Source organism: Macrobrachium rosenbergii, chromosome 40 (assembly GCF_040412425.1).
Source record: "Macrobrachium rosenbergii isolate ZJJX-2024 chromosome 40, ASM4041242v1, whole genome shotgun sequence".
Lineage (NCBI taxonomy): Eukaryota > Metazoa > Arthropoda > Malacostraca > Decapoda > Palaemonidae > Macrobrachium > Macrobrachium rosenbergii.
The window spans coordinates 27472423-27494820 of record NC_089780.1 but is presented as its reverse complement, the minus strand read 5'-3'; the positions used below and the strand labels follow the sequence as shown (position 1 = coordinate 27494820).

Sequence of the window (22398 nt, the reverse complement as noted above, 5' to 3'; positions counted from 1 at the left end):
TAATGATCATGAACATTTTCTGTTGCGATAGATTCCCAAAAAAACTATCAATGCCGATGGATTATGTAATGATAATACTGAGCCGTTATAAAAACTGGTGTAGCTATGAAATAGTATGCTAAGTTAATACCTTCAGGGAGTTGCTTCCTCGGATCTTGATGGGCGTCAAGTTCAGCTTGGCCAGCTACCGGGATTTGAGCCCCCGAGCTCTCATGGTACAAGCTCCTCCTGCTACCTTGTACCTTGACACCTATATGGTAAAGGTTAGTCGGAAATTGTGGACGTGTTTTACATGAGAATAAGAAATAACTGACATGGGATGATGGATAAGGTTGAGGCGTCAAGTTTTCTAGTTTTCTGTAAAAGAAAACTATTGAGATGGCTATTTGTCGGTCCGTCCGCGCTTTTTTTTTTTTCGCCCTCAGACCTTAAAAGCTACTGAGGCTAGAGGGCTGCAAATTGGTATGGTGATCATCCACCCTCCAATCATCAAACATACCAAATCACAGCCCTCTAGCCTAGGTAGTTTTTACTTTATTTATGGCTAAAGTTAGCCATTATCGTGCGTCTGGCACCGCTAAAATTGCCAACAACACAGGCCACCACTGGGCCGTGGCTGAAAGTTTCATGGGCCGCGGCTGAGAGTTTCATGGGCAAAAGAAACTTGGGAGCATTTTTTACTTGTTTTCTCCTCAACTTCAACTCTTGACGCTTAAGAGATGACTTTGGTTAACAACCAATAGGCGACGTTAGAGGACATCGGCCTTTAACATTTAGGAACTGTATCCTACAAAGTGCTGGCTATCCTTTAGTGTATTCAGCCAATGAAGCCTTAATAGATTCTGCAGCATTCAAGGATAAAAAAAAATTTGGAAGAGGACCCTATTTCTGGGATTTGGGGCTACTAAGAATCTTCTGATTAATTAATACCAGGTGTAATACTTAAAATTAGAATTTGAACCTAAGAACTTGTCTCAATCTACATATATATTCCAGAAGAACAAATGGAATTAATTGAGAGAGAGAGAGAGAGAGAGAGAGAGAGAGAGAGAGAGAGAGAGAGAGAGAGAGAGAGAGAGAGAGAGAATACGCAGGATCTTAATAACAATTACAGATAAGGCACCGACTGACTAGAAAGAAGTGAGCAGAAGACTACTGCTGGCGAGATTCGAGTCGGAATATATAGTGCAATATGAGTATTACAAGCTGTGTACCAGCAAATTAATTCTCTGTAGAAACAGAAGATAAAGTTTATATAGAACTGTGGAATGATATAGATGAAAAAGTTGGTATGAACAGTGGAAGAAAGTATGGATGATGCAAAAGGCAGGAAAAACCCAGGAGGGGCTGCAAACGAGAACTGGGTGTAACATATTAGTTTCTGTGCTGCAGTCTTATAGCTTGAGATTAGGTTTTCAAATTCAACACAAGAACATCAATAGATACTCTTGGACGACTCCAGTTGGCAGTCACAGAAACCAAATAGATCACAGAGCCATTAATCAAAAATGGTTGGAGACGGAAGAGAAGGTTATGGCTGGAGTGATGATAGAGGTCTAACACACTTAGAACACACCGACAGTACTGTTTTAATCAGCAGAACACTACTAGGTCGGAAAAACGTATTCAGCAGAAAACCAGAAGTAATGAGTACACAGTATGCCCATAGGGATGAAACAACCCTAGATGTAGCAAGAATGAATGAGGTTGAATTATTATTCAGATAATTAAGAATAACGATATCCAATGCAAATGTTCTGAGGCCTGAATTTGGTGAAAGACTGAAGCAGGCAAATCAGACAATGCGCAGGTTTAGTAAGATTTGGAAATCAAACAGACTGAAATTATGTAGCATTAGTCTAGTGCGATTTGTTTTGCTATGCAGACATGAATCATGCCATGTAAGTCAGTGAAATTTTGTGCAGAAGATTCTGTCAACTTGAGACTAAAGCATTAAGAAGAATATTAGGAGTCACATGGGGAGACAAAATGAGAAATGAAACCTCAATTGTAATGACCGAAGTTCCTTATGCAGATGAGATGATGCTGAAAGGAAGAAGATGGCTTGGACATGTCCCTCGCGCCACTCCTGGGAGAATAGTACGTAAAAGTATCAGTCAGGCCCCTGTGGACACCACAGGAATCTGGAGAATAAAACCTATTTTCATAAGAACGATGAGAAGGTAAGCTGAAAATGAGTGATTTATGGATGATGGATGAATAAAAAAAAGTGTCTCTTGTTTTGAAGAAGCCGAAAAGAAATTCGGGTAAAACTGACCGGTAGAGAATATCTTGTTCAGATCAAAAGAAATCTTAGTTTTACTGATGGGAAACTTCGTCTTCTTCTGGAGAAATTTCCTCATAAAAATATCTTCATTTCATAATGATTAAATAAAGTCAGGTAACCAGGTTACTCCCCTTTTTGCGACCCGTATAATTTCTGTGTTAGACAATGTTTTGGAGATATCTATCATTTTCAGATAGTCTAATACAATATGCTCCTCCATTTAATCATATACATAAAAACGTGTGTATGTATATGTATATGTATATATATATATATATACATATATATATATATATATATATATATATATATATATATATATATGAGTTAATGTGTTCGTGTATTTAATATCTCTTTAATTTCTTGTATGACAACAAAGGTTTGCCCTTTAGTCTCTTTCCACCCAGATGTCCAACTTCCTCAGGTTTATTTTGATCTAATTTTCTTCGGAGTCGCCATGGGCAAGTCTAGAAATGACGAACTGGTCTAATTAAACTACTTTATAAACACGTAAGTGTAATTGAGAAATTAGTCTGCGTCCCACGAGGAATGGAGACACCGCTCGTAATACTAATTCCCTTCACCGGCTTTGTTGCAGTCAGCGGGGCATCCTGTGTTTCGAGTTGCCTTTGTATGTGATTGCCATCTTTGAACAGACAGCAAATCCGGAGCCGAGAGTACTTGGCTGGCACTCACTGAGAAGAGCATTCAGTTGGGTAAACAATGAAAGAGACAAATAAAAAAAAGTGTAGAAGAAGGTAGTTCTTGAGAAAACATCTTGACGCGCGATCAACAGTCATGATAATCTTTCGCGCATGTGATGAATTCCTGTAGATTCCTCCTCAAACTTCGTGTATCTTTTAGTTAGATAAGAGGATCTGGTTGGTCTTTGAATAGCCCTTCACAAGACAGCTCCAATAGGTTCAAAAGACTTTACGGCTTACAACTCCAAATGGGGCCAGAACTACCGAAGAGGAGCCTATGGAAAAGCATTCTCACACGAACAAGAATACACCGCATTTACGCATATTTACCTCCTGTATTTGACGAATCTTTTAACGTGAATTGCCAGGTACTAAAAATACGCAAATTTATGAAAACTATGTATACTTTAAGCATCGACATCCCCTCCTTTCAATTATAAATTGCTTAGTTCAATGAAGTACATATATGCTGTTATTTATAGCCCTGGGGCATCTCGAGTGTCGTTTTAGTCGCCTTTTGATAGGTGGGGTAGTGCAACCTAATCTCCTCGAATCCTGGGTTGTGCAGTAGCCTCAGAGTCATGGCATTATAAAGTCTTTCTAGGGTCTGTGTTTGGCACATTCAGTTTTGCTTAACGCTGCGGTTATTAGATACAGATGTTTTGTTTACTTATTTGTTAGTTGCATTCAGTCGTAATTATCAGATTATATTTTTCATAACACCAGTTCTCTCTCTACTTCCCTTGTTTCATATATGGAGCTTTCTTCTGTTAAATTCACCCCCTTTCCATTTGTTCCACAAGGTGCCAATTAAATTACTATTATTATTATTATATTATTCAGAAGATGAACACTATCCATACAGAACAAGCCCACATGGGCCACTGACTTGAAATTCAAGCTTCCAAGGAATATGGTGTTCATTAAGAAATAAGAGAGGGTAGACGGAAATACAGAAAGAAGAGATCTCACTTACTGAAAAGAACAAATAAAATAACAAATTGATAAATAGGCTGCACATTGTTATGACTTGTTATTCTATCCGATAAACATCAACTAGCAAAAGATTTCCTTAATTTTCTTTTACACTTTCTTTTTAGTATAAAACAAAAGAACAAAACTCGTTTCCTACTTCTGAATTCAAGAGATCAGAAGCCAACAGCTAAAAGTAATTACTTATTCGTGATGTGTGGTCAAGGAAAATAGCGGAATGACTGCGTGATAACAAAATGCGCAACGTAACAAACCTCGACGCCCGAAATCAAAGTTGAACAAAATGTAGAGTACGGGGCGAAACGGAGACTGCACTATGTTGAACAATGGCCCCCAAAAACGTGTACAAGGGAGCGAAGTGTTATCACGGAACGAAACCAGATCTCGACAACCGGCAATCAAAGACCCAACAAAATTCTTGTATCTAGGCAGAGGGACTCCAGGAAAAACTCGGCTAGGGAAAGGGAGGGGAGGGGAGGGGAGGGGAGGGGAGGGGAGGAGGGGAGGGAAAGGGAGGGTAGGGGAGGTACTGCATAAGGACACAAAAAGGATTCCCGAAGAATAGCGAATAACTCGCATGAAACCAAAGCGATAACGAAGGGGGGCGGGGGACGGGGCCGGGTACGAGGGGAATAAAGAACAGAGAGGGAAAGATGGAGAAATGGGAGAGGCTTCTGAGGGCGGGGGAGGGAGAGGGAGAGAGGGGCCTGAGGGGTGATATAGGAACGGCTTCGCGTTATAATAATTTCGGATACCCCCGCGGACGTCCCCAAGTGTAATCACCCCTCTCAGAGGAAGGAGGGGCCCCGCAACGAGCATAAGCTGCCAAAGAATAATAAAACGGAGCGCTTTCTTCCGCTTGATGCTAAAACGGACTTTTGGGAAGACCAGCACACGTCCAAAACCCTGAAGGTAACTCCTGACTGTATTTGGAAATGTTTGCGATCTTCATTTCGACTGTCCAACTTTTCTCACTCCATCGCTCACTCTCTCGCTCATTCCAGCTGTCTTCCAGGTACTCGTTGAAACGGTTGGTTTGCGTTCGTGTGTGAAGTTGATATAAGTTTGCTTTCGTATGTTCATAGGTCTATGTGTTATGGGATAAAGCTAGTATGTATGAGTGTCTGCTCCAGCAAGAATCAACTGATCTATGCTAAGTTAACTTATCTCTCTCTCTCTCTCTCTCTCTCTCTCTCTCTCTCTCTCTCTCTCTCTCTCTCTCTCTCTCTCAAGGCAACGATATTTTGGTATCCCACCTATTAGCGGTAAGAGTTCTAGTGACTAGAAAAAAAATCCCTGTTAACACATCCTAAAGATCAAGGTACGTTTACGGGATTAAACATACTACGTAAAATTATTACCTCAAACATGAAAGGTCTAGAGAAAGTCTTTTTATTTTTTGTCACACAATTTTAAAAAACTCGTCCGGTAACAGTTTACCATTTACGGAACAAATTTCAGGATGTCGCATATTTCAGGAATGCCGTGTTTGCTTTGTATTTGTGCTGCCAGACGTCGAACCTATCAATCATGCGATATTTACTGCCTTACTGCATGAGGGTTGAGGTCTTAGTAACAAATCTGTTTTGCACATCTAAGCAAATTCTTACTTTTTCGAGCGTACCCGCATAAAAACATTTCTCCGTGTCGAACTGACACTCAAGAATATTATTTTTCAAACGTTTTCCTCTTAGAATACTCGAATTTATCGCATGATATTTTAAACACTGCACAACGTAGAAAAACAATTGTTTTACCTTTCAATAAATCACATAAATCTGCTATCGATTCCTCCCAGATATGTTTAACATTTTACAATCATTCGCTTTTCATTATGATTCCTCACGGCTGCCCCAAGTGAACAGGATTCCCACTATGTCCTCAAGTAGGCCAAAGGAAGTGGTACAACCACATTTTGAAAGAAGTTTACATGTGTCAAGAAAAAACCAGATCAAGGGCATAAGTCCTTAGTTTTGCGGGAGAGGGAAAAAATACCGCCATTTACCCCTATAGCGCCTTCGAGATTATAGGTACTTTATCTCCTTATGACCTGCCCATCTCAAAACACTATAGTTCGTCATTGCATTATTTACTTTTCTTACTTCATTAACCGTCATTACTCCTTGCACATACACACACACATATGTATCATATGTATACGGACTCTCTATCTCTATTTGTTATATATATATATATATATATATATATATATATATATATATATATATATATATATATATATATATATATATATATATATATATATATATATATATATATATATATATATATATATATATATATATATATATATATATATATATATATATATAAATAAATATATAAATATATATATGTATATACTCATATATATGTGTATTATATATATACATATATAATTTATGTATATATGTGTGTGTGTTGGAATTCAGTGCAGTGTCGTAGTCAGATATGTAGAAGTATGCTCTACAATAATGTGAAATGGCCTGAAAATATATATTTAAACAATTTAAATATATATATATATATATATATATATATATATATATATATATATATATATATATATATATATATATATATATATATATATATATATATATATATATATATATATATATATATATATATATATATATATATATATATGTGTGTGTGTGTGTGTGTGTGTGTGTGTGTATAAATATATGTATATATATAATATATATTTATATATATATAATATATATATATATATATATATATATATATATATATATATATATATATATATATATATATATATATGACATGTATTTCAATACTATTATCACGTCACATTATACAAGCTCACTGCGTTCTGTGTCGCATCATAACCTAGACTAGATGATGCATATCTAAGAAAAGGAAAACAGAAAGAGAGAGGGCTGCTTCATGACTTATTTCACACGAAAATGAACGTTACACAACAAACGGCCAATATGCAAATGTGCAATACCTGATCATCTATATTTCAGTTTCAGAATAATTCCAAGCGAAGCCTGCGAGCATAGCCACAAAAGACTTGATAAAACTGAGAATTAGTAGATAATCGGCGATAAAGCACAGACAATACTGTCACAAGATAGCATCGGAAAGTGCAGAGGGAGAATATCGGTAGAACGCAATTAAAAGCCAGTCATAACGAAAAATAATATCATAGGAAAAACTAAGAGCAAAATTCAAAGAGAGGTCAAGTTAGGATTTTTAGACAATTTCGTTCCTTTATTTTCCTCTTTTTTTTTTTTGTTTCTTTTATTCATTTCAATAATCGCCTGTTGAGAAGCTGTTGAGCGCTGCTTGGTTCAAATCCTATTCATTTTTCTTGTTTCATCTCATTATTATACATGCTTATTACTTCATTTTTCGTTATATCGTTTCCGATTATCATCTGGTGACGGCAAAGCAAAGAAACAAAAGCGTAAGAAACAAATAACATTGCTGATGCATTCAATTTAAAAAGCGAATATGATTTAGTTTTGCCAACTATGAATGTTTCGAACGCAAAGTGATTATTTACATTAAATACGTAAGAAATACACAAAATACAGCAAAATCCTCCTCGAGTTTACTGTAACTGTGTTAACGATCATGGCCTAATTCGAAAACAATGTTTTCGACATTTTTAAGTATCTTAGTGTGAAAATATATATAATGTATATTAAATTTTCTTGAGAAAAACCTTAAACCTGTTCTATCTTTTTCATACATTTATTAATTCAGTAAAAAGCAGACTAATAATTATGCAATTTAAACTTACCTAATTTCATTTTGTTGCATCGTAGGCTGGTAACCACAGCATCAGGGTAATCACATTCCAAATCTGGATTATCCTGCAAAGACATTAATAATGTTATCAAATCTGTTCTTTAATGTGCAAATAAAGGGACACTCTGATATCACTGTAATTCGGAAGGCAGAAGATAAGGTTATCCAGCAAGGCTTTCTCTTCTCTCTCTCTCTCTCTGTACAGTTGCTTTTTAGTCTAGCGTTGAAGCACGGTTACTTCATCCCTGGTAAGGCAGTTAAAGGATAAACAAAAGGTGGAATTTATGAAAAACAGCGCTACTAACGTCCGGTTGGTTATCTTAATTACGCCATCTTCCTCTTCCTCAGTATATGTATAGGACTCCTGGACTCTTGGTAGACATCGCTGTTCACACATTTTTACGTTGTGACTATAGCCAAATATTGTGATGAAACTTTTTATTTCGTGCAATTTTTACTGACACTGGTCACAAATGACACAAAATAGAATATTGTGTGAACTTACAACGTTGCATTTATATATATAAAAAAACAGTTTGAATGAAACACCAGGAATTTCTTAATGTTTATTGTTTCCAACCTGTCGTTAGCGATATAACAGTCGTGTTATACTTATCAGATAAAAAACATACGTACACAGTATATACATACACACACACACACACACATATATATATTATATATATATATATATATATATATATATATATATATATATATATATATATATATATATATATATATATATATATATATATATATAAATATATATATATATATATATATATATATATATATATATATATAAATATATATATATATATATATATATATATATATATATATATATATATATATTATATGCATACATACTTGCGTGAGTATGTGGAAAACCTAAGCAGAATTGGTATAAGTATAACTTCTCTCACAAGTAGAACTTCTCTCGCAAGTCTCTGAGAGTGCGAACGTGCCTGAGAGAGAGGGAGAGAGCAAGAGAGAAAGAGACCGTCTATAAGCTGGTGATTTATTTTGTTTTTCATCCATATCTTTTGAACCTTACCGGATGACGGTAGTCACGAGGAATTAAAGAAGATAACTATATCTTTTTTTTATTCATGCGTACTAATTCGTGTACGCACACACACACATATAAATTATATACAGTATATATATATATATATATATATATATATATATATATATATATATATATATATATATATATATATATATATATATATATATAATGTATGTATGTGTGTGCCTGTTTATAAATGTATATACAGTATATATAATATATATTATATATATATATATATATATATATATATATATATATATATATATATATATATATATATATATATATATATATACATACATTATATTGATATATATGTGTATGTGTGTTAATGTATGTATAAATGCTGTTCACATTTTTAGTGATAGTGCTATTTTCATTAGACTACACATTTCTTAGGTAATTATTCGATTAATTTATGAACCTACTAATTGATTAATAACTCAACGAACTACTAAATTTTTAACCTTCTCGTTAGTTACACTATCCATTCATTCATTCATTTACCTATTCCATATTTATTTTCCTCTCAGTTCCAGAGGGCCTTTATTCCTCTCACCGTTGGACTGTGGAACAGTCTCCCTGAGGATGTTGTGCAGTTGCACCCCAGAAGTTCAAGCGAAGATACAATACTCTACTACCTTTAAGCAATTCTCCTTGTATTTACTTACATTTTTTATATCTATATATCAATTTTTCAATTTTTTTTCTTTTCTATTGCCTTGTTACTTCTTTTAAAATGAACACCATATTCTTTGCGAGCTTGAATTTCAAGTCAGTGGTCCATGTGGGCTTGTTCCATATGAATAGGGTTCATCTTTAAAAAAAAAAAAAATAATAATAATAATAATAATAATAATTACAGGTTATCCATATCATCTAAACCAGTCTTTTTCGTAAATGACGTTCTCATACTCTATAGAAACTGTACTTTCGTTCAGTTATCTCAAGTGTCCATGGACTTTAAAGCGTCAAATAAAAATATCTTCTTATACCCAGGGCGAATTTTCTTGTTTTTTCTTTTTCTCAACAGATTTCATCCAAAGGCATTTCGTCTGCGATATTTTCTCTTCTTCTGAGAGAATTTACAATAATTCCTTAAAGAGGAAACTTGAAGGAATTACTCTGCCTCATCTGTGGTGGACCAAACGGGCATCATTTGTCTATGGGTCTGACTCATCTTCCATTCTTCACTACTAACAGATGATGATAGATTGGTTACTGGCCCTAGAGAAAAGGTTGAACTGCTTCATCGAGCTTTTGAAGCTAAGCAGTCAGCTGAGGATGTCCCTCTCCCTGATGCTCGTCATCCTGAACCTATGCTTACAAAATTTGCACTTCGCTCAAGGGATGTTAAGAAAATTCTTGATAATCTTTATAGCTGAGATGGAGAAGATCCTGATGGTTTCTTTCTTTGTTTTTTTATAAAACAAGTTTTGTATTGTGTTGCCTCCCAAGAATAGTAGATTCTACATATATTTTTAGGTCAACGAAGTATCTTTGAGGATGAGCACAAGCTTAGTAATGAAGTGCCTGTTTCAAAGAATGGTATATCTGCAGACTGCAGTAACTTTAGGCCAGTTTCTATTCTCCTTGTGCTCTCCACAGTTGCAGAAAAACTTACTTTTAAGTCACGGTATAAGTATGTGAAATCTAAAGGACTGTTTGCTGATATTCAATATGCATATAGGAAGCAGTTAGGTACTTGTGATGCCCTTTTAGATTTGACATACCATTGGCAAGAGAACCTTGATAAAGGTTTTGAGTGTGGAGTAATTAAAATAAATTTTAAGTGCTGCTTTCATTTAGTAAATCACAAGGCACTTACTTATAAACCTCATAAACTTGGAGTGGAGGGATATGTTTTAGGTTTACTTCAAGATTTCCTTACTAGTAGGCAGTAACGAATTGCTTGATGGGATCTTTAGCGTACCAAGACCTATTGTGTCTGGGGTTCCACAGTGTAGTGTTCTTGGTCTACTATCATTTTTAGTGTATTCAAGGGATATGGTTGTTATCCTGGAAAACAAGAGTGCTCAGCACGCCGATGATGCAACACTTATGGGTGTAGCAGTCTCCACTTATGGGACATGAAGCTGCCCTCAGCCTCAATCGGGACATGGACCGATTCACCGAATAGTGTATGAGGCTGAACTCCAGTAAAACGAAAACACTATTGATCAGTAGATCTCGTATAGATTTTCCACCCCAGCCTCCCCTTTAGGTGGATAGGACTCTACTGAATGAGTCTTAAGCTTTAACTATTCTAGGTATAACTCACAAAATACTTTTGAGAAACATCTAATGAAAGTGTCAGCAAATGTCGCACGAAAGTTAGGCATTATACGCAAGTCCTCATATATTCACAACAGTGATAAAATCAGTGCAACCTGTTTTAGGTAATTTGCATTTCCTTTACTAGTATACTGTTCTCCGGTATGCATGTTTCCTTCTGCCAGAGATTTATCTCTTTTGAACAGAATGGTTCGTGGTGGTAGGCTTCTGTTTCTTAATATTATGTCTTATGACTTGGACCATCGGCGGACGTCTTGTTTGTCAATTTTTCACAATCACAATTGATCCCTCGTACCCTTTTCCTGCCGAGAGCAAACAGGTTTGCTGAACAGCAGCACCAATATGCAGTAAATATGCTTCGCTGTCGAACTTCTCAGTTCCAGAAGTCCTTCATTCCTCACACCGTTGGACTGTGGAACAGTCTCCCTGAGGATGTCGTGCGATTGAATCTTCAAAAGTTCAATCGAAGATGCAAAGCATAACTGCCCTGATACAGCTGTCCTTGCATTTTAATAACATACACTTTTATCAACTTATTAATTTGTTAATTTTCTTTTTCTTTTTGAATAAGTGAGATCTCTTCTTTCTGTATTTCCCTTCACCTCCCCTTCTTTCTAATGAACACCAAATTCTTTGGATGATAATAAGAAATTGAAATCATGTTGCCTTCACACATCTATGGAAATATAAGCGTCATAAAACGAAGTTTTAACGTCTCGATTTCCCAGTTATTCTGGATATGATCTACACTGACATCCATTGAATATCCAAATATGAAATGAAATTAAAACTTTTTCCTCTCCAGGGATGGCACCGAGTCCACTACACAAACAAAATGCTAATAATGATCGAACAGTTACGGCATACAAATGGGAACAAGATTATTCAGTCTGTTATGACCTTATACTCATGCAGAAGTCGCCTGAAGACACTGCTGTCAGGGAATTTCATCTTCGCAGTGTTCGCCTTTTTATATGAAAATCATAGGCCGATGAAATGCAAATATTCCGGCTGTTTATCTCTCTCTCTCTCTCTCTCTCTCTCTCTCTCTATATATATATATATATATATATATATATATATATATATATATATATATATGTATGTATGTATATATATATATGTTTGTGTGTGTATGTGCATGTGTATGTCTGTATATATATATATATATATATATATATATATATATATATATATATATATATATATATATATGTATGTATGTATGTATGTATGTATGTATGTATATATGAATATGTGTATGTATATACATATATGCATATGTATATATATGTATATATATGTCTATATAGATACATACTATACATACATATACATATATATATATATAAATTATATATATATATTTAGAGAGAGAGAGAGAGAGAGAGAGAGAGAGAGAGAGAGAGAGAGAGAGAGAGAGAGAGAGAGCCGGAATATTTGCATTTCATCGGCCTATGATTTTCATATAAAAATACGAACACTGCGAAGATGAAATTCCTTGACAGCAGTGTCTTCAGGCGACTTCTGCAATTCCGAATATGCTTAAACCAGATATATGTCATTTTGGCTGTGTTGGAAGGTGTTTATGCCCTAAAGCTTCGATGGTGAGGAGGGGTCTGTTCTAGCTCTGACAAAATGTATCTGTATTCGACAGGTATTTTAATGTATCCGAGTAGTTATGAGTAACCTCATAATTACTTGTCTTGCGCTGGTTCGATGTCCTTTCACGAAAGTCAAGGTTTCTTCATTTTGTGAGTTTCGTCATTTAGGTTCAAGGCTCATATATATATATATATATATATATATATATATATATATATATATATATATATATATATATATATATATATATATATATATATATATATATATATATATATATATATATATACATATATATATATATATATATATATATATATATATATATATATATATATATACACTATATATATATATGTGTGTGTGTTTTGTGTGTGTATATATATACACACACACACATATATGTGTGTGTATTTGTATAAATATATATATATACACACACACATATATATATATATATATATATATATATATATATATATATATATATATTATTATTGCTACACAATAAACACAAGCAAGTTAAATACAATAATGCATTAAGCACTGTACAGCAAATAAAAATTTAGTTTGAGCAGCTTAGATGTTTTTCATTAGCTTTAAATTCAAGCTCTAACAAACTTTCAAGACGGTTTAAGGTTTTCCAATTAATTTGTTAGGTAATAAGTATATTTATCACAGAAGTCTCAAAAAAAGAGCTAGTCCTATGATATCAAAACGGTTTCATTAACTAAATCTGGTAATTCTTCTCTCTTCTTTCAGCCATGGACAGGCGACCTAAGAAGAAATATGAATTTTTCAAGGGTAAGATACTTTGTCTTGTACATGTACATTTGCTTCGTCATTATAGGCATTTTTCTGTGAAAAAATTATTACAGTGCTGTTTCACAATGTATTATGTACTGCTGAAAACATAATTTAGCACTGAAATTCCAAGTGAAATTGTGAGATATATACAGAACCTAAGAGAGCTTTGACTTGTGTGTGTGTGTGTGTGTGTACATGGCAATAAGAGAAAAATTAAAACCTAGGATAATAAATCTTATGCCCAAATCCCACCTTAAATTTAAATCAATTCCTCTTCACATGAAGTACATTTTCTCCAACTATTATTTAAAAAATGCGCATTTTACTCTTCTCAATCAGGAGGCAGAGCAAGGACATATGAAGAGGGAGAATACGAAGAAGAATACACAGGCCTGAGTGACCCTAATGAACCTCTCCTTGAAGCACCAGGGTACAGCGGCAGCACAAGTTACGACCAAAGGTACGGCGAGTACCAGCCACCTAGTGGCCTCTACAGTCAAGATGCACCAATGGATTACAGCTCTCACCAAAGTCAGCTAGATACAGAATCACACAGCCCTATTGCCTATCAAGAACAAGAGTACGCAGACCATGGGGCTACTGGCTACACGGACCCAAGTCAGCCATCTACCTCAGGGTTTCAGGGTCCCCCAGGACTAGGTGCTGGTGGACCTGCTCCAGGTCAAAAAAAGAGAGTTCAGACTTGTCGACTGTGCGCTAACCACGGTTTAATAGTGGAGAAAAAAGGTCACAAGCCCTTCTGCAAGTACCAGACTCCTCATGATTGTAGGCAGTGTGAGATTACTCTGAGGATGCGAGACGCTTCAGCAGCCCAGCAGAAGATGACGAGAACTCAGCAACCAAACATGCAAGTCCAGCCACAGAGATCATCGCCAAGTGGTCCCCGTGAGTTTCCGCGAATGCAAGAACTGGAGGCAGAAACCAAAGACATTATTGATCCCGTTCTATTCGCTGATATTAATGAAATAGTGAAGTCGAGGTCACATCAACTTTAACACAAGACAGAGTAGACAGAATGGTTTTTATTTTTTTTGGTATCATTATAAACTAAACCAGAAAAAAATGTATATCGTGTTACCTTCTCATATATATGTAGACGGCATATATATAGCTAGGTAAATGAAAGTATTAGATTACTACTTCTCTAGCTTTGCGTTTAAAAAAATCTGTTATAGCTAAATAACTGTGCTTATTTTCATTATTTTAAGATTTTGCTGAAATACGAGAAGAGAATTATTCTGTAGATTACTGTAATACCATCTCTGCTTCAGTTCACACCAATAACTTTCCAAGCATTTCCAGTACTATAGCAGAAATTCCATGAACAATAATGAATTTACAGGATTTCTCAAACTTCGCTGATTTCGTACCCACTTGATTTTCACCATTATCGTCACATACCCATTGTAATTCTTACTAGCATTTTTGTGTGGCAGCTTAGGCAACGGAAACTTGGAAAAGAAATGAAAGCTTTAATCGTTTTGTATTAAAAGTGCTAAGGAAATGTCAGTATAATTTATTATACCTAAATAATTAGAATAATGAATAAAGATTGGCCTGTTTATTCAGCAGAGGCAGGTATTGTATTGCTAAGTCGTTTATGAAAAATTTCGGTACATATTGACTTTCTAACATATATATATATATATATATATATATATATATATATATATATATATATATATATATATATATATATATATATATATATATATATATATAAACTTAACTAAAACGTCCTTTAATATCAATTCACTCTACCTCGGTAATAACATATCTTCATATATGTTACCCGAAGGGGAATTTTTTAGTTGACAATAAGTTCGCCGTCTCGTGGGCTCGAACCACGGAAGAGAAGAACTCAGGACTACAGTGAAAATGTATTATTCCCGAGGTAGTGTGAATTGGATATTAAAGGACGTTTATAGCTTAATGCTTGTGTATGAATCACGGTGATGTGATAAAAATTCATTCATATACATATATATATATATATAATATATATATATATATATATATATATATATATATATATATATATATATATATATATATATATATATATATATATATATATATATATATATATATATATATATATATATATATATGTGTGTATATATATATATATATGTGTGTGTGTGTGTGTGTGTGTGTGTGTTTTGTTTGTGTTGTGTGTGTAATGAAGATGATGTATCCTACACATTACCTCTTTAAAGGCACAACGGCATGCAGTGATTGCCGTGTCCGAGGAGACTCATGTTGTGACAGGTTTTGTGATTTTACATGAAGGTGAACCACGCCCATTCATTAAACAAATGGCTAATTAGCATTCGTTGCTACATCCGGAAACGTATTTTCCAAGTATTAGACTTCTGATTTTCAAATGCCATCACCTTCGTATAATTTATTACTTAATATAACGATGGATACTTTTTAGTTTTCTGTCCGTCTGCAGTTTTTTCTGTCCGCATTTTTTCTATCCGCCTTCAGATCTTAAAAACATACCAAATTGCAGCCCTCTAGCCTCAGTAGTTTTTATATTATTTAAGGTTAAAGTTAGCTATAATCGTGCTTCTGGCAACGATGTAGGATAAGCCACCAACGGGCCGTGGTTAAAGTTTCGTGGGCCGCGGCACATACAACATTATAGCGACTGTACAGAAAACTCGATTGCGCCGAAGAAACTTCGACGCATTTTTTACTTGTTATCTGAGGAACTGCAGCGCTTGTTTTCATAACCTGAGTTTTTCGGAGAACATAGTCTACAACGTCTCTTTCGCTTTGTCTATTTACGGCCTCGCAGCTGAATGGTAGCGCGTCTGGATGACCTGTGATCGACTCCCGAAAGGGGCAAGATGGGACAGATGTGCTTTTATGTTGACCTAAGCTTGGAATTATATGGCTAAATGTTGGGCGATCATTGTGGGTCGCAGCTAAAGTATGGAGAGAGAGAGAGAGAGAGAGAGAGAGAGAGAGAGAGAGAGAGAGAGAGAGAGAGAGAAACATGAGTGGTCGTTACTGCGACAAAATTAATACCAATATCTTGATGCATATCATCAAAACGGCAGAGCTTCGACGGAAGCTGAAATCCTTTTCGCAGAATAGTCTGTCTGACTGTCTCTCTCTCTCTCTCTCATGATTACACAAGCATAAAGTAAATCATACAGTACAGTATAGTCACTGATTGAGTATTGCATCCCAGTGGCGGAGCCAGGATTTTTGACTGGAGGGACCAAACAGTCAAGACGATATTCAATATTGCACAATTTTTTATGACTAGACACACACACAGACACACACACACACACACACACATATATATATATATATATATATATATATATATATATATATATATATATATATATATATATATATATATATTAGCCCACCCCTTTGCCCACTCATTTGGAGAACTCCTGCTGTCTTGGTCTTCAATCTTTATTGGAAGCGTCTGTTCTCAGTGTCTCCAAGAATCTAAAAAAAAGGATAATAAACTAGAAAATTCACAGCAGACCATACATTGCAGCCAATAATGCAATGTCAATCGGGACGGGCCTCCAGAACGCATTCAACACAAGTTTTAGGTATTTGCTTGGTTCGACTTGCAAACTTTTAATGTCAATGCTTCTTCAGAACAGGCTAATCAGGAACCTACAAAACGTCCCGAAACCAGCATCAAGTCTACATACAAAAAATATGAATATATCGGGAGATAAAAAAATAAATATTGGCTACATTCATCATATACATTAATACGTAGGCTACGGACATACATACACGCGCACACACCTGTTATATATATATATATATATATATATATATATATATATATATATATATATATATATATATATATATATATATAATATATATATATATATATATATATATATATATATATATATATATATATATATATGTGTGTGTGTGTGTGTGTGTGTAAGTGTGTAAGTGTAAGTGTGTGTAGAAAAAGGATTGAATGAATGCACGCAAACGCAAAAAACAAATTTGGTCCTTTTTTCCCCATAAATAATATCGACAATCTTGAAAGACTCCTTATAGTTTTATTGTTATTGATAAACTATTTATTGTCAGCTGGGGGGACCATGGCCCCTCCACCCCGGCTACGCCACTGCTGCATCGTTTTACTGTATGTGCTAGTCACGCGGCGATTCCGTTTGTGACGTCACGGACTCGAGCAATGCATCCGGGTACTTGGCTTCGGAAGTGAGCACAGCAGGCAACATATCGGACTTCTAACTTTATACCAAACAGGAATAAAGATGTACTTGAAACTAACAGAATAAAAAAAAAAAAACATTAACCATTTCATAAATTGCTGAGCAAATTTTTAGACGGTATTTCCCTTTTCATCAAGAATAAATAATTTGCTCAGAAAATGTTCATCGTAGTAAATGTTGTATATGTGTACGCATAAGCCTTTTAGTTTATTTACATACACACATCATGTATATATGTGTGTGTAAATATATATATATACATTTGTGTACTAGTAGAAATACGGTAAAAATATGGTAATATAAGAGAGGGTAAATGAGTCTCAACACCGGGGACATTAAATACACCAGCCTGTTTCCTGTACACTTTCTATTACAAACTGCAAAAACAAATGCAGTTACACACATCTGATATATATATATATATATATATATATATATATATATATATATATATACATATATATACATATATATACATATATACATATACAGTTTATATATATATATATATATATATATGTATATATATATATATATATATATATATATATATATATATATATATATGTATATATATAATCTCACTAAAACTGCAGTCACTGACATGTACATTTCTCGCCTCTTCAATCAAAGATGAATCCCTTGTGCTGACAATATTCGTAGTATTAACCTCCTCAGTTACCAACACAGAAACTCATTAAAGCATTAAGTCCACAGAGACCTCTCCGAAGCTATATTTATCTCCCTGATTTTTTCTTTCCATCGTTTCCAATTAAATACCATTTACACCCACTGTTTTGGGAATATTTAGGTCTATTGTGGGAAAGGAATAATTAGCATAAAGTGTAAGCACAATAAATTTCAATAAGTAATTGTTCAAGTGTAAAAAGTGCATATAGACGCAAGGACGTGATTTTATATATATATATATATATATATATATATATATATATATATATATATATATATATATATATATATATATATATATATATATATATATATATATATATATATATATATATGTGTGTGTGTGTGTGTGTGTGTGTGTGTGTGTGTGTGTATGTATGTTCATGTGAATTGCTGCGAACAAATTATGCATAAACCAACTATGAGAATATTTGCCAATTATAAGTTATGCCGATCAAAGCAAAATACATAACTTTCATTTCTACCACGTTAATATCTGATATAAAGTGTTCTTTACAAAAAATATCACTTATTCTAATTTGAACGTGTAATTTTAGTTTGATGTAGTCTCTTATACCTGTTTTTTTTTTTTCATTCCTTTGGTGTAAGCAAACATAATTCACGCATCAAAAAAAATGTGTGCATACAGTAGCCTACGTACCCGCGGTTACGCGCGTGGAGCAGGCGCTATTTCGTAATACAAATGCCGCCAAAACGTGGACAGCATAGCTGGCACCCGAAGAGGGATAGGTGGGGCGGGGGTGGGGAGACTCCTATGGCCCTACTCGTCTCCTAGTTACCAAAGCAGCAGACATAAAATCTGATGCAACACTTCTTTTAGCTTGCGTCAGCAAAAATCCTTGCCAGGAGAAAGTCTGTTATATAACCTAGTTTTTCTATCTGAAGGCCAACAGGGTGAGGAAACTCCATTTATAAATGGACTAAAGGAAACTCATTCAAGAGAGCAAAAGCGTTTCCTAAGCATGAAGGAAGTGGTAGACTGATGGGGATTTTTTTTAATTACACACGGCGTGTTAGCGCAGAGGAACAAAGAATAAGGCTTACCCTGTGGGCAATGTGACACGCACTGTTTGCATTCTCCATCACTTAAGCTGGTCATATGACGCAATACCCAAGCTACGGCGAACAGGGGGGGGTGTGTGTGAATTGTTTTCGATTAATACTTATTGGTAAAAGCGTACCAAAACATGCACAGGTATGAGGTTAGCAGTCAATGCAAGGGCAGGCAAGTCGCACATGAGGTAATGGGAGGCAGACATACTGAAAGTACGGTATAGGGCCACCGGGCAGTTGCCAAGGCCGACCGGCAGCGACTCCCGTCCCCAAATCCCCGATTCTTGGCCCATATTATAGGGCTATCGAACTGTTTACTGTAAAATTTGCCATAGTTTAATGATAAAATATGACAAGCCATGAGAAAAGGGTAGCTGGCTGAAAATAGGTGGAAGAAACAGGAAACACCAGAATAAAGAATTAGTCATGGGATCTATAGACGACGCCAAACTTGTTTCCCGTATTGTTCCGTTGTATATCTAGAAGAAGCAATAGTTTACTAGGAATAGCGCTTAACAGAAACATTATTATTCTTTGCGATCGGTGACTTCCTGAAATAAATGGATAATGATAAGTGTGTAACACTAATTAATAGACCTACGAGTACGTCTAACACAGAGGTACTGCGTGGGTTTATCATAGTAGGCTTCAAATGGATAGGAAGTGAAGACTCTGGAATAGTTTATGAATTATCAGACTTGTAGAACTTTTGACGTACAAACCGAAAACTGTAAATCTGTCCCGGAACCCCACCCCCCAACACAAAAACTACCAAGAACACTATCACGGGTCATTTTCGCAGGCCGCACCCGTTCGTCTAGACCGATGGAAGCGATACCTGGTCACATCCCGAACCTTCTACGGTTTACATGTTATAGTTTATTGATACACAATGGAGTACGATCGATTCTAAGCGCGGTGTCGTCCGTGATTGTTTTTATCTCATTAGCCAATTGGGTATACTGGAGACAATAATCAACCAAGAGGAAAATTGCTTGTGGCATCGGTAACTTCACAGGTCTGACATCTTCCTTGTGAACAATGTGTTTGTATAGCCACAAAATTCGGCTGTCTGTACATCTCCTTTAAGACTTACCGCTATATGGAATCTCTAAATATATTAAACTCCATGTCCGTCGGTTATATGAGTTGTGTTTGGTTGTCCCTATCAATATTTTACATGACATATAGTACACCTAGTTGCCCACAAAACGACAACCTCTGCTGGCAAACATTAGGCCTAGCCTTCTTCAAGCCTTAAATCGTGGAACATGATAAAAACTTAAAATATGCAGAATTATGTTAAAAGCAAAGTGGATAATAACTTACTTTTGGTTAGATTGAATTCCACATTCCTCTGGATTAAGGATTCCTGCAAATGTGCATATATACGGGCAAAATCAACTTGAGTTTCACCTCCGCATGCACCTGATTCAGACATTCCAATGAAGAGGTGAACAAACAACGACATATTAACAGAGCGCATGCGCTGATTTGCTATTAATGCGCTTGCCCTGTACGCATCAGTAGAATTTGAAGCAAATCACTTCGAATTTTGAGTATATACACTATGAAGTATTCTGGGCCGGTCCTGGTCGTTTCGGCCGTAAGTCACTTAGGCCGTAACATCCAAAACAATGTAAGACGTTATGTTTATGGTATTTACCATTATTATTTCATGTTTTACGTACATCCCCAAGGGGCTGGTACGAAAAACGGCGCCCATTTTGCACGTAAACGTGCTTACGACCTAAATGACTTACGGCCGAAACGACCCGAATGTTTCTGGGCTAGGAAAAAAAACATTAAGAGAAGCATAAATTGTTTCGTAAGACATAGCCTACTATATTTCTCAAGGTTATGGACAACACCTGGAGATATGAGAAGCATAATAAAAGACTTAAGGATTGGATGAACAGAAAAATATTGAAACTAAAACAGAACTCATACTAATATGGTAAAAAAGAAACAGAATGATGATGATGAAGAGACCTTCTGGATAGAGGTTAATTTAGGGTGACCATTCCAAATTCCCAAAAAGAAGGACAATTTTTTTTTTTTTTTTTGCCAACACCAATTTTTAACCTAAATTAAACCTGATTATTGAGGAGTTCAAATATAAAATGTTGTATAATGTATATGTATATATATATATGTATATATAATATATATATATATATATAAGGCGTATAAGGAGATAGGGGCCAATATGCCATTTTTTAAAAAATACAAAAAGGCCATAGAAAAAGAGAAACAAAGGGTTAAAGTTAAACGTTTGTAGCAGGAAAACCATTAAAGATATTAAGATGAAACTTGCAGCAACTATAGATGATGTTGTTGGAATTTTTACAGACCCCCAAAATTTATTTGGGAATCGCTTGCGCGCACGCAAGCGCGCATCAAAGCAGACAATAAAACAAAATCATTAATATTTTGGGGGTTGTAAATGACAAAAGATTTTTTTGCTATAAAATCATTTCGCCATAAACCCTCGCATCCCTCAGAACACACTATTACATTACTGGCGCGCATGCGCGCGTAAAAACACACGCAAAATAGTACAATAAAAAAGAATATTTTTCTATGTTGTAATTTAGAAATAAAGACTTTTTTGGTAGATAGTTGTTTCATTCCGACCCCCACTACCCCCAAAGTCCTAAAATTGTATTCCAGATTCGCAAGCGCGCGTCAAAACATACGCACAATAGCAAAGTGGAAGGAATTTACGAGAAAAAAAGATAATAAAAATAAAGGCTATGTACAGGCAAAGGGTTTTAAAGTCACTCAAAGGATCTTCCCCATGCACAG

The 22398-nt window shown here is 35.1% G+C and overlaps 1 protein-coding gene and 1 long non-coding RNA gene across 2 annotated transcripts; one reads left to right on the top strand and one right to left on the bottom strand.

Annotated features, from left to right (window-relative positions):
* Positions 1 to 3701: 3701 nt before the first annotated feature.
* LOC136825967 (uncharacterized) lies at positions 3702 to 15078 on the top strand. Its single transcript, XM_067082831.1, has 3 exons — positions 3702 to 4896; positions 13514 to 13555; positions 13898 to 15078. Exons 2-3 carry the CDS (start codon positions 13516 to 13518, stop codon positions 14572 to 14574), a joined length of 717 nt encoding a protein of 238 aa, XP_066938932.1. The 5' UTR covers positions 3702 to 4896; positions 13514 to 13515; the 3' UTR covers positions 14575 to 15078.
* LOC136825968 (uncharacterized) lies at positions 6891 to 21733 on the bottom strand. Its single transcript, XR_010849496.1, has 3 exons — positions 20920 to 21733; positions 7763 to 7835; positions 6891 to 7393 (listed from the first exon to the last, which is right to left on the bottom strand). It is a non-coding gene; the product is annotated as an uncharacterized lncRNA (long non-coding RNA).
* Between the last annotated feature and the right edge of the window lie 665 nt (positions 21734 to 22398).